The sequence below is a fragment of the Hypanus sabinus genome, chromosome 22, assembly GCF_030144855.1.
Source record: "Hypanus sabinus isolate sHypSab1 chromosome 22, sHypSab1.hap1, whole genome shotgun sequence".
Classification (NCBI taxonomy): Eukaryota; Metazoa; Chordata; class Chondrichthyes; order Myliobatiformes; family Dasyatidae; genus Hypanus; species Hypanus sabinus.
In genome coordinates, this window is record NC_082727.1 from 40,032,560 (window position 1) to 40,046,225 (window position 13,666).

Below are 13,666 nucleotides of genomic sequence, written 5' to 3' on the forward strand. Positions count from 1 at the left end.
AACCATTTTTTTAGGATGTGTTATGTCTGCTTTGAGTTTCTCATCTCAGTGACAAGTAAATTATGGAAGTCCTAGAAATGTAGTGGTTCTGCATTTATAACATGAGCAGTTAGAAAAAGAAGTTCTGAGATGTGGGAGAACTTGATGTAACACCCTGATAAAAATATTTAATATATAGTTTGATGGTCATTAACTTGATAATGGACTTGGCAATCATGAGAAAGGATGTTGATTTAAAGGAATTTTAAATTTTTGTTGAAATATGAAATATATATGGTGACCTTCCCCTCAGAATATCTAAACAAAATTTCTTCATGTTTTAGGGAGAAAGCATTGGCAAAGAAATACTATGATAAATTATTCAAAGAATATTGTATTGCTGATTTGAGCCAATATAAACACAATAAGGTATGCTGATTGAATATATATGTTATCAAATGTTTCTGAAAGAACTGGCTTTAATGAATGTTCCCTATATTTATTTTGATTATACTTGACAATAGTATCTGCTATTCTACTAGTGTTATCTTCTTATCTGACAGATTGGATTTCGGTGGCGAGTAGATAAAGAAGTAATTTCAGGAAAAGGTACTTTTTCAAAGTTTTTGATCTTACTTGTTCATGGGATTTGGCCCTTGTTGGCTGAGTCAGTGTTAGTTGTGCAATGGTAAGAGAAGAAAATTGCTGTAGCTCTGAAGTGAGTGACAAATCTCCTTCCCTAAAGGGCAAAAGCAAGCTGGATATGTGAAAGTTTTAGAACTAACCTCATAACTAATTGGAGCAATGGCTTAGAGAACGGCTATTAATTTCTGAATCTGTTCATATCAGAATCAGAGTTAGAATCAGGTTTAATATCACTGGCATATATTGTGGAATTTGTTGTGTTGCACCAGCAGTACATTGCAATATATAACTTTAAAAACTATAAATTGCAATAAGTATATATATAGATGTGTGTGTGTGTGTGTATAAAAAAATTAAATAAGTAGTGCAAAAAGTGAGGGGGAAAAATAGCGAGGTAGTGTTCATGGGTTTATTATCCATTCAAAAATCTGATGATGGAGGGGAAGAAGCTGTTTCTGCAACATTTGAGTGTGTATCTTCAGGCCCCTGTACCTCCTCCTTGATGGTTGCAATGAGAATAGGGTATGTCCTCAATGATGGGGGTCCTTAATGATGGATGCCGCCTTTTTGAGGCATCACCATTTGAAGGTATCCTCGATGCTGGGGAGAATAGTGCCCACGTTGGAGTTGGCTGAGTTTACAGATTTCTGCAGCATAATCATAGTAATCTGTCTATTTTATAGTTTTTAGAATCCTACTTAAGTGAGTTTGAGTACTTTAGGATGTTGGTGAATGTTGGTAGCTCAGGTTGAGACGTTTGATGTTATGGTGTTTGCCACGTTTCGTAATTGGCTTGCAAACATTTCATCACCAGTTGAGGTGACGTCGTCACTGCTCAGTTGTTGGTGCTTCTCTCTCTCCTGTTCATTTGCCTTGGTCCTGATTGGTTACCCCTTCAGTTGGCCGTTGAATTCTGTTTCATAGGGTTTCATAGATGCCGTCTATTTCAATATGTTTCTTTGCGAAGTTATCAGAAGAGAACCACGTATCTAAAAATTCTTGTGCCTGCTTCGTGTTCCTGTTAAAGTGGTGTCCTTCTTGATCTTCATGTTCCAAGATCAGTGACAGTGGATCATGTTTACGTTATGCCAGTTTGTTTCCCTGTAAATGAGTTGAAAGTTTATGTCCTGTCTGATTGATGTAGTTCTTGTTACAGTCTCTGCAAGTGAGCCTGTAAACCACATTGCTTTTGTCGATTGTCTTTAATTTTGATTTTGGAGATAAGCTTTCTTAAAGCTGTTGTTAGTTTGTGAGTGATTGTGATGCCCTGAGGTTCAAACAGTCAAGGTGTCATTTCTGAGATATACTTAATGTAGGGCAAGGTCGCACGATTCAGTGTGCATTGAGTGAGGTCTGCATGACTTCCTCTCCTTAATAAGCATCTCCTGATGAAATTCCTTGGGTGACCATTGCTCTGAAGCACTTTAGCCAAGAGCTTCTCTTCCCTGGCCTGAGGTTCGGTAGTGTTGCAGTGTGTTTATGCTCTCTTAAATAAGGTGCAAATGCAGCTTTTCTTGTGGGAGACAACAAACATATAGAAATAGACACCATCTACGAAAACATTAGATGAAGATGAACGTGTGTACTGATGTCTGTCATCACCTGACTTATCAGCAGCTTTTTGCTTGGCCTAGCGTAAGCTTTTCCAAATGTCATTAGAAGTGCATAACACAACAAATTCAAGATTTTCAACCTCAGTGATCTGATAAACAGATCTTATTTACTCAATGGACAACTGACCCTGCTTTTTCTGAAACAAAGCAACTTAGTGAATGCTCATATTGCAATCTGGATTGTTACTAAGATTGGACTGCTTTATTAAAAGTGGTCAATTTCAGTTTCTGTTTTCTGGCATCAGAATCACTCTGGTTTGCTCGCAGTGATTTATGCCAGATCATACAGTCCACTGCTCACTGTTGGATTAGTGGGATCATTCAAACTCCATACTCAAGAAGAGAGTATCTTTTTTTGGTACGAGCATCTGCCTGCTTTCTAGACTTCCTCAAAAGTGTTTGTATATAGTGGGCTGAAGTTATGTTCTCACAGAGACTCCCTGTGTAACTCTATGTCCCTTTGACAAAGCACATACTTCCAAGCGTGCACTGTTTATGAACAGCATGTCCAGGTTATTCTATTCTGTTAGGAGCACTCCACACCCTCCTCCCATCATTGCAATCCTCTCTTATAACTAGGAAAACTATGTCTTCTTTAAAATTGCCTCCAAAAGGTCACACCTGTGAACTAAATGTCAGCTTCAGGGTCGTGTGGGGTTACATAAAGAAATCTCATAATGCTGTTGTGTGACTCTTCTAGCTGAAGTTTTTTCTCTTTAAGAAACTTTCACAAACAGTGTTATAATTGTTTATAAACGCAAGAGATTCTGCAGATGCCATAAATCCAGAACAACACACGCAAAATGCTGGAGGAGCTCAGCGGGTCAGGCAGCATCTGCAGAAAGGAATAAACAGTCAATGTTTCAGGTTGAGACACTTCATCTGGATTGGAAAGGAAGGCGGAAGAAGCCAGAACAAGAAGGTGGGGTACAAGAAGGAGTACAAGCTAGACAATAATAAATGAAGCCAGGTGGGTGGGGTGGGGGGGGGACGACATTATTTTTAGCACAAACTCTGCAAATAGTAAATAGTACTCAAACTTTGATGTTACAGTATTCAGTGAGCTTGACAGTTAGCTTGCAGTCAAGGTAACATCCTCAGTGCACAGTGTTTGGTATTTCCCTCTGGAAGTGCTCATGTTTATATAGGCTCCCGTTCGCCTGCCTTCACCCTAAACGACTATATCCTTTGAGTTAACCTTTGAATTCTACTGGCTTGCATTTCTTTAGCTCTTAGGGTTTGTAGATGGTGTCTACTTTGATATGTTTGTTGCCAATAATCTGAAAAAGAGACATGGAGAAACACTTAAATGCTCCAGATTCCACCTCCCAAAAGATGTGGGTTTAATTGGCCATTGTAACTTGTAGATGAATGGTAGAATTTGAATAGTATTTTTCGACTGTTGAGGGTTGTTATAAGATTGGCCAGTGTCAAAGTTGGTGATTGATGTTCACATGGACTCAGTGGGCCGAATTGTCAGTTTGTCTGCTGCGTATTTCCATGACGAGTGACCTGGATAAGTACTTCAAAGGATGGAAATAATACCATCAATATTGTCTTTGCAAAATACTCCAAATTAACTGGAAGGATAAGTGAACCACCACCTATGCTCTCTCACTTCAATTGTGTTTGATAGGCCAAGTTATTCTCAATTCCAACACCAGATTCCCAAATCAGACGTACTATCCCAAGATATGTTGAGGCAAGCAGAGAAAGGATTTTCCAGACTAAGCTTGAAACTCAGAGGCTGTGTATCAGAAGTGCAAAGAAGCTTTGCGTAAACAGTGGAAGGAGCTTATCACTTCACAAACTACCCTTCTCTATCCTCAGCCACCTCCTTCCTCCTTTTTCAAGGAGTCTCATTGTCCTCATTAGCCAGCTCAGAAGCAGAAACCCATATTGGAAGCAAGTCATCCTTAATCTTGGGAAGAAGATGGGGTGTAGCTGCAGAAGAGACTGTTAAGCTAAAGAGTAGAACCCTTACAAGAACACTTTGAAATTAGTTTACTTTAAGACATTTTTTTACATATTTAGTTTTGCAAGTCCAGAACATTTAGTTATGTATAATCCTGCTTATCACATTTTTTCAGCCAGTACAGTCTTGACATTTCTATTTTGGAAGACGCAACAAATTTAGAATTTGTTATCAATACTTTTCAGTATTTTGATGACCTTGTTCGTACAGTCATTTAGGGGCAAATTTGTACTGCTTGTGTTAATGGTAAACACAAGAGTTAATTAAAATATAATCCCACTGGGACTAGTATAAACATTAGAATTAAAGGAAGATTTACAGCAGAAGCCTGAGACATTTAAGGACAAGAAAAAGCCATTAATTGTCACCTCATTTCAACGACAGCAGAGTTAATCTGTGGAAAATGCAGTTTGTCCTGTTGACGGTTTAGAGCAATTATGGCAATATATATTAAATACTTTGAAATCATTGCATTTTAAACTGAACATTTGTCATCAGAAATCTATATATAATTTATGCAAATCGCTTTTAAACATGAACATTAAGACGATTCTTTATAACATTTTCCGCAGTTTACAAATTTATTTTAAAAACCACATAAACCAGAAAATCTTCAGTAATAATATTGGCAAATGATGAGGAGAGAATTAATCAAACATTTAGTAAACAGTGTTGTCAACTAACATTAACTACTTGCTCTTTAACAGAGATTACTGTATTTTTTTAAAAGAGAAATCTGGTATGTTCATCCAGGAACGTTTTACATCATACCTAGAACTATAGAGAAATGCTTTTCAAAGTTATTTATTGCCTTGGTGTGTTTTGCATTAAAATCGTACATTCTACATAATATGTAAAATGAAGAATAATTCCAAGTGTGGGAATATCATCATGTAGCAATGGTTTTGTGAATTATTTCAATTAATTTTTAAAGAAAAAGTATTCAAAGAAAATTATTTTAAATTTTTCCATCGTCAGGTCAATTTTGTTGTGGAAACAAGCACTGTGATGTGAAAGAAGGTCTGAAAAGTTGGGAGGTTAACTTTGGATACATGGAGCATGGAGAAAAAAGAAATGCCCTTGTGAAATTGAGTGAGTCATCTCTTTATCATTGCATTTCTAGATTTGGGTCTGACCAGAATTTATTAGGTTAGGGTGACATCACTGAGTAAATAATTACCTGCTGATCCAGTTAGTTAATCTGCAGGAACTGGTGGTCCTATCTTGTATGAACAGTCATTTGCTTAAGCATCTGGCTTGCTTCAAGTCTGCTTGCTAATTTGATTATTTTCTTAAATTTAGAATGCAGAGAGTGATATGTGAGAAAAGAATAGCAAAACGTTCTTCTTAGTTGGCTAAGTCATTGGAATTACTAAACACATTGCGTTGATATTGAGACTGTATTCAGTTGATGAGGAACGTTTTTTTGCTAAATGCCTTTAATGATGCAAATTTTGATAGTGTAGTGAGAAAGCTGATGATTTGTGTTCCATTTGTGTGACTGTCTTAGGACTCTACCCTTAGACCAACTGGTGGTGGTAGGCGGACCATTTAACCTTTTATCTCAAAGTGAGTAAAGGCTGTTACATAATACATACCAGGAGAAAATAGAGAATGGAAAATATGTAGAAATTCTGAATGTTTTGGGCTGCCTAGTACATAAACACTCTACATGCATCACACAGAGTGAACAAACTCTTCTTTGACTTCCAGTTACAATGTCCCAATGTGTTTCACAGCTAATTAATTGTAATGTAGGCAAAAAGAAAAGCTAATTTGCCACAATGTGATCCCACAAACAACAGTGAGATGAATGACCAATTAATTTCTTGTTTACAGTGGTGTTGGTTAAGTACAATAGATCAAATAACCTCCCATATTTTTTTGAATAATGCCAAGACATTTTCTGCATCACCAGAATACTCGAAGCACCAGTTTAAAGTTTCATCTGTAAAACAGAATCTTTGCTTAGATCTGATAATGGTGACACATCTCTTGGGGTGTGGACAGAGGGATAATGCAGGAGATACAGTAAAGAGACAGAATTAATATTCATTATAGTGTAAGGCTGTGTGCATTTACCTTAATATTAATACTAACATTCTCATACAACAAAGCAACAAAATGTTTGAGTTTGGAAACAATATTTTTTATTCCTATTCCTCCTTTGTGTCACCCCTTGTTCACCATTTCCCTCAGGATAAAGTGGATTCTTACCTTGTTCCCTTGTTCTCTTTGATATCATTTTTCATAACTGTTCTAAACACTGTCATTAATCAAAATAAAATGCTTGTTTTTTGATGGTTACTGTGCAGTTGCTACAGGATTCAGTAATAAAAGAAATCACAGTAGGTCAAAAGGAAGTATCTATTAAAGCAAAATAAATAATGCTTTATATTATTACAGCTAGTCTCATTGTCCCATTGTACCTCTAATTTCTGAATTTTCTCCCCAGCTGAATTACAACTTTATTCCTTCTGTCAAATTGCATGACCGTACACTTCACTGTATTCCATTTGCCAGTTTTTTGCCCATTCTCCTAATCTGTGTAAGTCCTTCTGCAGACTCCCTTCTTCCTCAACACTACCTGCCCCTCCACCTATCTTTGTATTGTCTGTAAGTAGCCAGAAAGCCATCAATTCTGCCCTCCAAATCATTGACATATAACATGAAAAGAAGTGGCCCTAATACTGAACCCTGTGGAACACCATAAGTCGCCGGCAGCCAACCACAAAATTCCCCCTTTATTCTCACTCTTTGCTTCATGCTAGTCAGCCAATCTTCTATCCTTCTACTCTGTCTTCTTTTCTGTAATACCAAAGGCTCATATCTTGTTTAGCAGTCTCACGTGCGGCACTTTATCAAAGGCCTTCCGAAAATTCAAGTACCGTAAATTCCGGACTATAAGCCGCTACTTTTTTCCCACGCTTTGAACACTGCGGTAACACTGCAGCCTATACTACGGTGCAGCTAATGCATGTTTTTTTTTTCATGCTGCCAAAAACATTTTGCCTCGTAACAGTAGACCAATAAAATTGATGAGTAGTTCACAGAGGTCCAATGAAATTGTACGATAAATCAAGCGCACTTTAAATTATTGTAAATCAGTCATTTGTACTCACCCTCATCAACATGGAAAACACTCGAAAAAAAGCAAATGATGCAGCTTTTAAGTTAAAGGCGATCAGTCTGGCGGTTGAAGAAGGAAATCGAGCTGCTGCACATAATCTTGGCATAAATGAATCGATGGTGAGACGGTGGAGACGCCAGCGTGAAGAACTGAGTCAATGCAAAAAGACGACAAAAGCTTTCAGAGGTAATCATAGCAGATGGCCCGAACTTGAAAACTTTCTTGAAGACTGGGTTAACACACAGACAGCAGGCGGCCGCGGTGTTTCCACCGTGCAGATCAGACTGAAGGCTAAAGCAATCGCCACCAAAATGAAAATCGAAGATTTTAGAGGTGGGCCATCATGGTGTTTTAGATTTGTGAGACGAAAAGGCCTGTCCGTCAGGGTACCCACGACTCTGCGTCAGCAGCTCCCTCCCGACCACGAGGAAAAACTTGCTAACTTCCGCGCATTCACTCAAACAAAGATAGCGGAGAATTCCATCGGGCCAGATGATATCATAAATATGGATGAAGTACCTTTGACGTTTGACCTGCCTCTCACTCAGACTGTTAATAAAAAAGGTGACTCGTCCATCACACTGAAAACAAGTGGCCATGAGAGAACGCATTTTACTTGTGTTCTGAGCTGCACAGCATCAGGACTAAAGCTTCCACCGATGGTGATTTTTAAGCGGCTGACAATGAAAGTTCAGTGAAAGCTGCCATCAAGAGTACAAACTCAATTCCAGCTGTGATTCCTGGGGGCACCACGAAGTATTTGCAGCCACTGGACATCAGCGAAAACCGGGCATTTAAAGTGGCGCTGCGCGTTGAGTGGGAGGCTTGGATGACAAGCGGCGAGAAATCTTTTACCAAAACAGGACGCATGCGAAGAGCATCTTTAACTCAAGTCTGCCAGTAGATCCTAAATGCGTGGAGCCGTGTCACAACATCCACCATCACCAACGGGTTTCGAAAGGCTGGACTGCTGCGTGATGAAGAGGACCACGTGCGCTCAAGTGAGAGCGACAACCAAGAGACTGAAGTGAGTGCGAGATCCTGAGGTTGTTCAATTTGGTCACTGAAGAAGAGGACTTTGTTGGTTTTAGTGCGCAGGAGGAAGATGAAGAAGGCGATCAATAACTTTTCCTGGTAGGCTGCAGTATATATATTTTTTTTACCAGTCGTTAGGAGATATTGGAATGTTGTTCGTGCACTGTTCAGTAAAAAAGTATATGCAACGTAATTTATGTGTTACTGATACGTATGTATATTTAAAAGTAGCTGTGTTACAGGCACTGTTCGAAAAAAAGCATTTGCAATATGTATTTGTTTATGTTACCATACGGATTTAATTAAAGGTTAAAAAATCCTCACGTGTAATATCTTTCTGTGTAAATATCTCATATTACAACGTGGGACACCTGCGGCTTAAAATCCGGTGCAGCCTGTACAAGTACAAAATTGATTTTCTTTCTAAAATTAGAGCGTGCGGCTTTTAATCAGGTGCGCTCTGTAGTCCGGAATCTACGGTAAACAGATTCCACTGACTCTCCTTGGTCTATATTGCCTGTTATTTCCTCAAAAAATTCTAACTGATTTGTCAGGCAAGATTTCTCCTTAAGGAAACCATGCTGACTTCAGCCTATTTTATCATGTGCCTCAAGGTACCCCAATGAAATCTATTATCTTTCCAACCACTGAAGCCAGGCTAATTGGCCTGTAACTTCTTGGCTTTTGCCTCCCTCCCTTCTTAAAGAATGGAGAGACATTTGCAATTTTCCAGTCCTCCTGAACCATTCCAGAACCTAGTGATTCTTGAAAGATCACTACTAATATCTCCACAATCTCATCAGAATCCTGGGGTGTACTTAATGTGGTCTAGGTGACTTATCTACCTTCAGACCTTTCAGCTTCCCAAGCACCTTCTCTTTAGTAATAAAACTACACTCATTTCTGCCCTGTGACACTCCCAAATTTCTGGCATATATCTGGTGTCTTCCACAGAGAAAACTGCCGCAAAATACTCAAGTTTGTCTGCTATTTCTTTGTTCACCTTTACTATTTCTCCAGGATCATTTTCCACCAGTCCACCACTCTCACCTCTCTTTTACTATTTATATATCTGAAAAAAACTTTTAGTAGCCTCTTTTCAATTATTGACTAGCTTATCTTCATATTTACCTTTAAATACCTTCATATATCGGTAGCCAGGATTATGGGCTACAAAATACAACACATCATAAAAAACGCACATCATAAGGGCAATGTTCTGATAATCATGGGGATTTCAATATGCAGGTATATTGAGGAAAATCAGGTTGGTGCTGGATCCATTGAGAGAGAATTTGCAGAATGCCTACGGGATGATTTTTTTGGAGCACCTTGTGGATGAGCCCACTAGGGGAAAGGCTAGTGTTGGGTTTGTATACTGATCTGAAATTGATTAGGAAGTTTAAAGTAAAGGAACCCTTAAGAAGCAGTGATCATAATATGATAGAAATCACCCTGCAATTTGAGAGGGAGAAGCTATCAGGTCCAAACTAGACTTGGATGTAATATCTCTTCCTAAATTTGGAAGATGCATCCCAAAGAAGAAATATTCTAAAGGCAAGATGACACAGCCTTGGCTGACAAGGGGAGTCAAAAACAATTTAAAAGCAAAAGAAAGGGCATGTAAAAGAGCAAAAATTAGTGGGAAGTTAGTGGATTGGGAACCAACAGACAGCAACTAAATAAGCCATAAGGAGGGAAAACTGAAATATGAATGTAAGTTAGCCAGTAATATCAAAGGGGATACCAGAAGTTTTTTCAGATATATAACGTGTAAAAGAGAGGCGAGAGTAGATATTGGTCCGCTGGAAAATGACCTCGAGAGGTAGTAATGGGGGAGAAGGAAATGACAGACAAACTAATAAGTATTTTGCATCTGTCTTCACTATGGAAGACACCAACAGTATGCTGGAAGTTCGAGAATGTCGGAGTAGAAGTGAGTGCAATTGCTATTACTAGGAAGATGATGCTTGGGAAGCTGAAAGGTCTGTAGTTAGTTAAGTCACCTGGACAGATGAACTACACCCCAGGGTTGCAAGGGAGGGAGCTGAAGAGGTTGTGGAGGCATTAGTAATCACTAGTTTCAGGCATGGTTCTAGAGAAATGGAAAATTGCAAATATCACTCCACTCTTTAAGAAGGGAGGGAGGCAGAAGAAAGGAAATTTTAGGCCAGTTACCCTGACCTCGGCGGTTGGGAAGATTTTGGAGTCATTTGTTAAGAAGGAAGTCTCAAGGTACTTGGAGTCATATGATAAAAAGGTGGGGTGCGAGGGGAAGGAAGGTGATAGGTGAAGCCAAGTGGTTGGGAAAGGCCAAGGGCTGGAGAAGAAAGGAATCTGATAGGAGAGGAGAGTGGACATAGGAGAAAGGGAAGGAGGAGGGGCCCCATGGAGGAAGTAATAGGCAAGAAGAGGTAAAAGATTAGACGGGGCATAGAGGGGAGGAGGGAGATTTTTTTTAACCAGAAAGAGAAATCAATATTCATGCCATCAGGTTGGAGGCTATCCAGGCAGAAGGTAAGGTTTTCCTGAAGATGGTCTCATCTTGGCTCAAGAGGAGGCCTTGGATCAACATGTCGGACCGGGGATGGTAATTGGAATTAAATGTTTGGCCACCAGGGTATTCTACTTGTATTGGATGGTATGGAGGTGCTCGACAAAGCGGTGCCACAATTTACGATGGGTCTTACCGATGTAGAGGAGGCCGCATCAGGAGCACCGGACACAATTGATGACCCCAGCAGATTTGCAAGTGAAGTGTTAGCTCACCTGTAAGGACTGTTTGGGGCTCTGAATGGAGGTGAGGAAGGAGGAGGTGTATGGACAGGTGTAGTACTTAGATCACTTCAGGGGATAAGTGCCCAGAGGGATATTAGTGGGGAGGGACGAATGTACAAAGGAATCACAGAAGGAGCAATCCTTGCAGAAAGTGGTGGGGGGTGGGGGAGGTTTAACTACTCTCATTCTTAAATTGTATGCTTTGAAAAAAAATAGTTGTGTCATGTAGCACTTCATAAATGTATGACTGATATGGATCAACAAAAATACAGATGAAATGTTTATACATAACTATCAAACTTTCTGATTTATAATAATATAGAGTGTTTCTGAATTTGTGTTTTAATTAAAACGTGTTTCCTTTATAGGGGTGTGCACTGAGTGCTCCTATAAGTTGAATTATCATCACAAGTAAGTTGCTTTATTCTATGTTGCTGCTTAAAAGAAATGGAAAGTAAGATGTGTAGAAGCTTTATATCATTTCACATATTATGTAGCAATGTAAGCAGGAATAGGCCATCCAGCCCTCAAGCCTGCCCTGTCATTAAATAAGTTTACAGTGAATCTTTAATCACAGTGCAATTTTCCTGAACAAATCCAAAATGCTTTGATTCCTTTATGATCCAAAAATCCGTCAACTTGTGTCATAAATATACTCAGTACCTGGGCTTCTATTAACCCGTTGGATAGAGAATTCCAAAGATTTTCTTTCCTCTATTGATTGAAGACATTTCTTCTCATTTCTGAAGGTCATCCCTTTACTTTGAGACAGTGACACCTAGTGAGTCTGACTCATTCGCCACAGGAATCTTCAGTACTGCTTACAGCCTGACAAACTACTTATGTATTTTGTTTGTTTTAATGTATATGACAGCTTCTCACTGTCATTTCCATTTTACTTACCTGTTCCAAACATTAAATATCATGGAAAATCTAAAATGGTCACGTTGAACCATTTTTGCCATTAATTCATCTACCTTGTGAATGTTGCATGTGTTTGCTTAAAGGATCTGTCAGGTCCAAACTAGGCTTGGATGTAATATCCCTGCCTAAATTTATAACTAATTAGTTATTGCAGATTATGAACTGAATGTTTTAATTTTAATATCCCACTGGCCCATTTAGTCCCATATCCTGTTTGCTTTGAGATTTAATTCTGTTTTGTAACTCAGTAAATCAGCAATTAGAATGGTGAAAAAACATTATTTTAGAACATGATTAAAATTTTGTGATGAACATATAGTACATAAGTATTTCTAGATTTAATTAACATCTATGTTTAATGGTCAGAATATATGAGTTTGGGTACTTCCCCTTTCCTGTGCTTTTTTGCACTTTTCAAGGAAGTGTTCCGTAGGCATTTCCTAGTCTCATAAAATCTTTGGCTGCTCACTAAGTACAACTAGGCTTTCAGGTAATCCTGCATTTGCCCAGTGATAACAGAACCACTGCTTTCACTGTGAGGTCATAATTGGTATTGGTAGACACATAGGCTGGAAAGCCAGAGTAACATACACAAAATGCTGGAGGAACTCAGCAGGTCAGCCAGCATCTATGGAAAGGAATAAAGAGTCCTGCATCGGCCAGGAACATCAACTCTTTATTTGTTTCCATAGATGCTACCTAACTGCTGAGTTCCTCCAGCGTTTTGTGGGTTTTATAATTGGTATTGAAATTGGTTTGGTTTATTATTATGTGTACTGAGATACAGTTTAAAGCTTGTCTTGCATACAGATCAAATAATTAAGCAGCGCATTGAGATAGAAAAAGGTAAAACAGTAACAATGCAGAATAAAGTGTAAAGCTGCAGAAGAAGTGCAATGCAGGTAAACTATTAAGTGGAACCTCATAAAAAGGTAGACCGTGAGGCCAAGAGTCCATCTTGTTGTACAAAGTTTCCATTCAAGCTGTCCTTGAGCCTGGTGGTGCATGTTTTCAGGCTTTTGTACTTCTGCCTGATGGGAAAGGGGAGAATAGAGAATGTTTGCAGTGGCTGGTATCTTTGATTATACTGTCTGCTTTACTGAGGCAGCAAGAAGTATAGATAGAGTCCATAGAGGGGAGACTGGTTCTCTTGGTCCACAACTCTGAAATGGGTTCTTGGAGTCACATGCAAAGCAGTTGCCATATCAAGCCATTATATGCATCCAGACAGAATGCTTTCTATTATACGTTGATAGAAATTGGTAACAATCAATGGTGACATGCCAAATAGCTTTAGCCTTCTGGGGAAATAGAACTTTCTTGGCCTTGACATCAATGTGGCTAGACCAGGGCAGGTTATCGGTGATGTTCATACCTAGGAACTTAAGGCTTTCAACACCCTCAACCTCAACACCTTTGGTGTAGACAGAAGCATGTCCACTGCCTGCTTTCTGAAGTCAATGGCCAGCTGTTTTGTTAACATTGCTGAAAAGGTTGTTGTCATGCAACCATGTCACTAAGCTCTCCGTCTCTGTCTTGTACTCTGTTCATCATTATTTGAGATGTAACCCACTATGGTGGTATCAT

General features: G+C 39.0%; 1 protein-coding gene across 3 annotated transcripts in view; it reads left to right on the plus strand.

The window, feature by feature from the left end:
• fra10ac1 (FRA10A associated CGG repeat 1) overlaps nucleotides 1-13,666 on the plus strand; it is a 70,204-nt gene that overhangs the window by 22,295 nt on the left and 34,243 nt on the right. For all 3 annotated transcript variants that reach the window (XR_009507453.1, XR_009507452.1, XM_059947576.1), the window contains exons 7-10: nucleotides 324-408; nucleotides 543-588; nucleotides 5,191-5,304; nucleotides 11,524-11,566. Coding sequence is in view for 1 of the 3 variants with exons in the window: in XM_059947576.1 (XP_059803559.1) it covers nucleotides 324-408; nucleotides 543-588; nucleotides 5,191-5,304; nucleotides 11,524-11,566 (288 nt within the window). In the remaining 2 variants the exon portion in view is untranslated. The remainder of the gene's footprint in view (nucleotides 1-323; nucleotides 409-542; nucleotides 589-5,190; nucleotides 5,305-11,523; nucleotides 11,567-13,666) is intronic.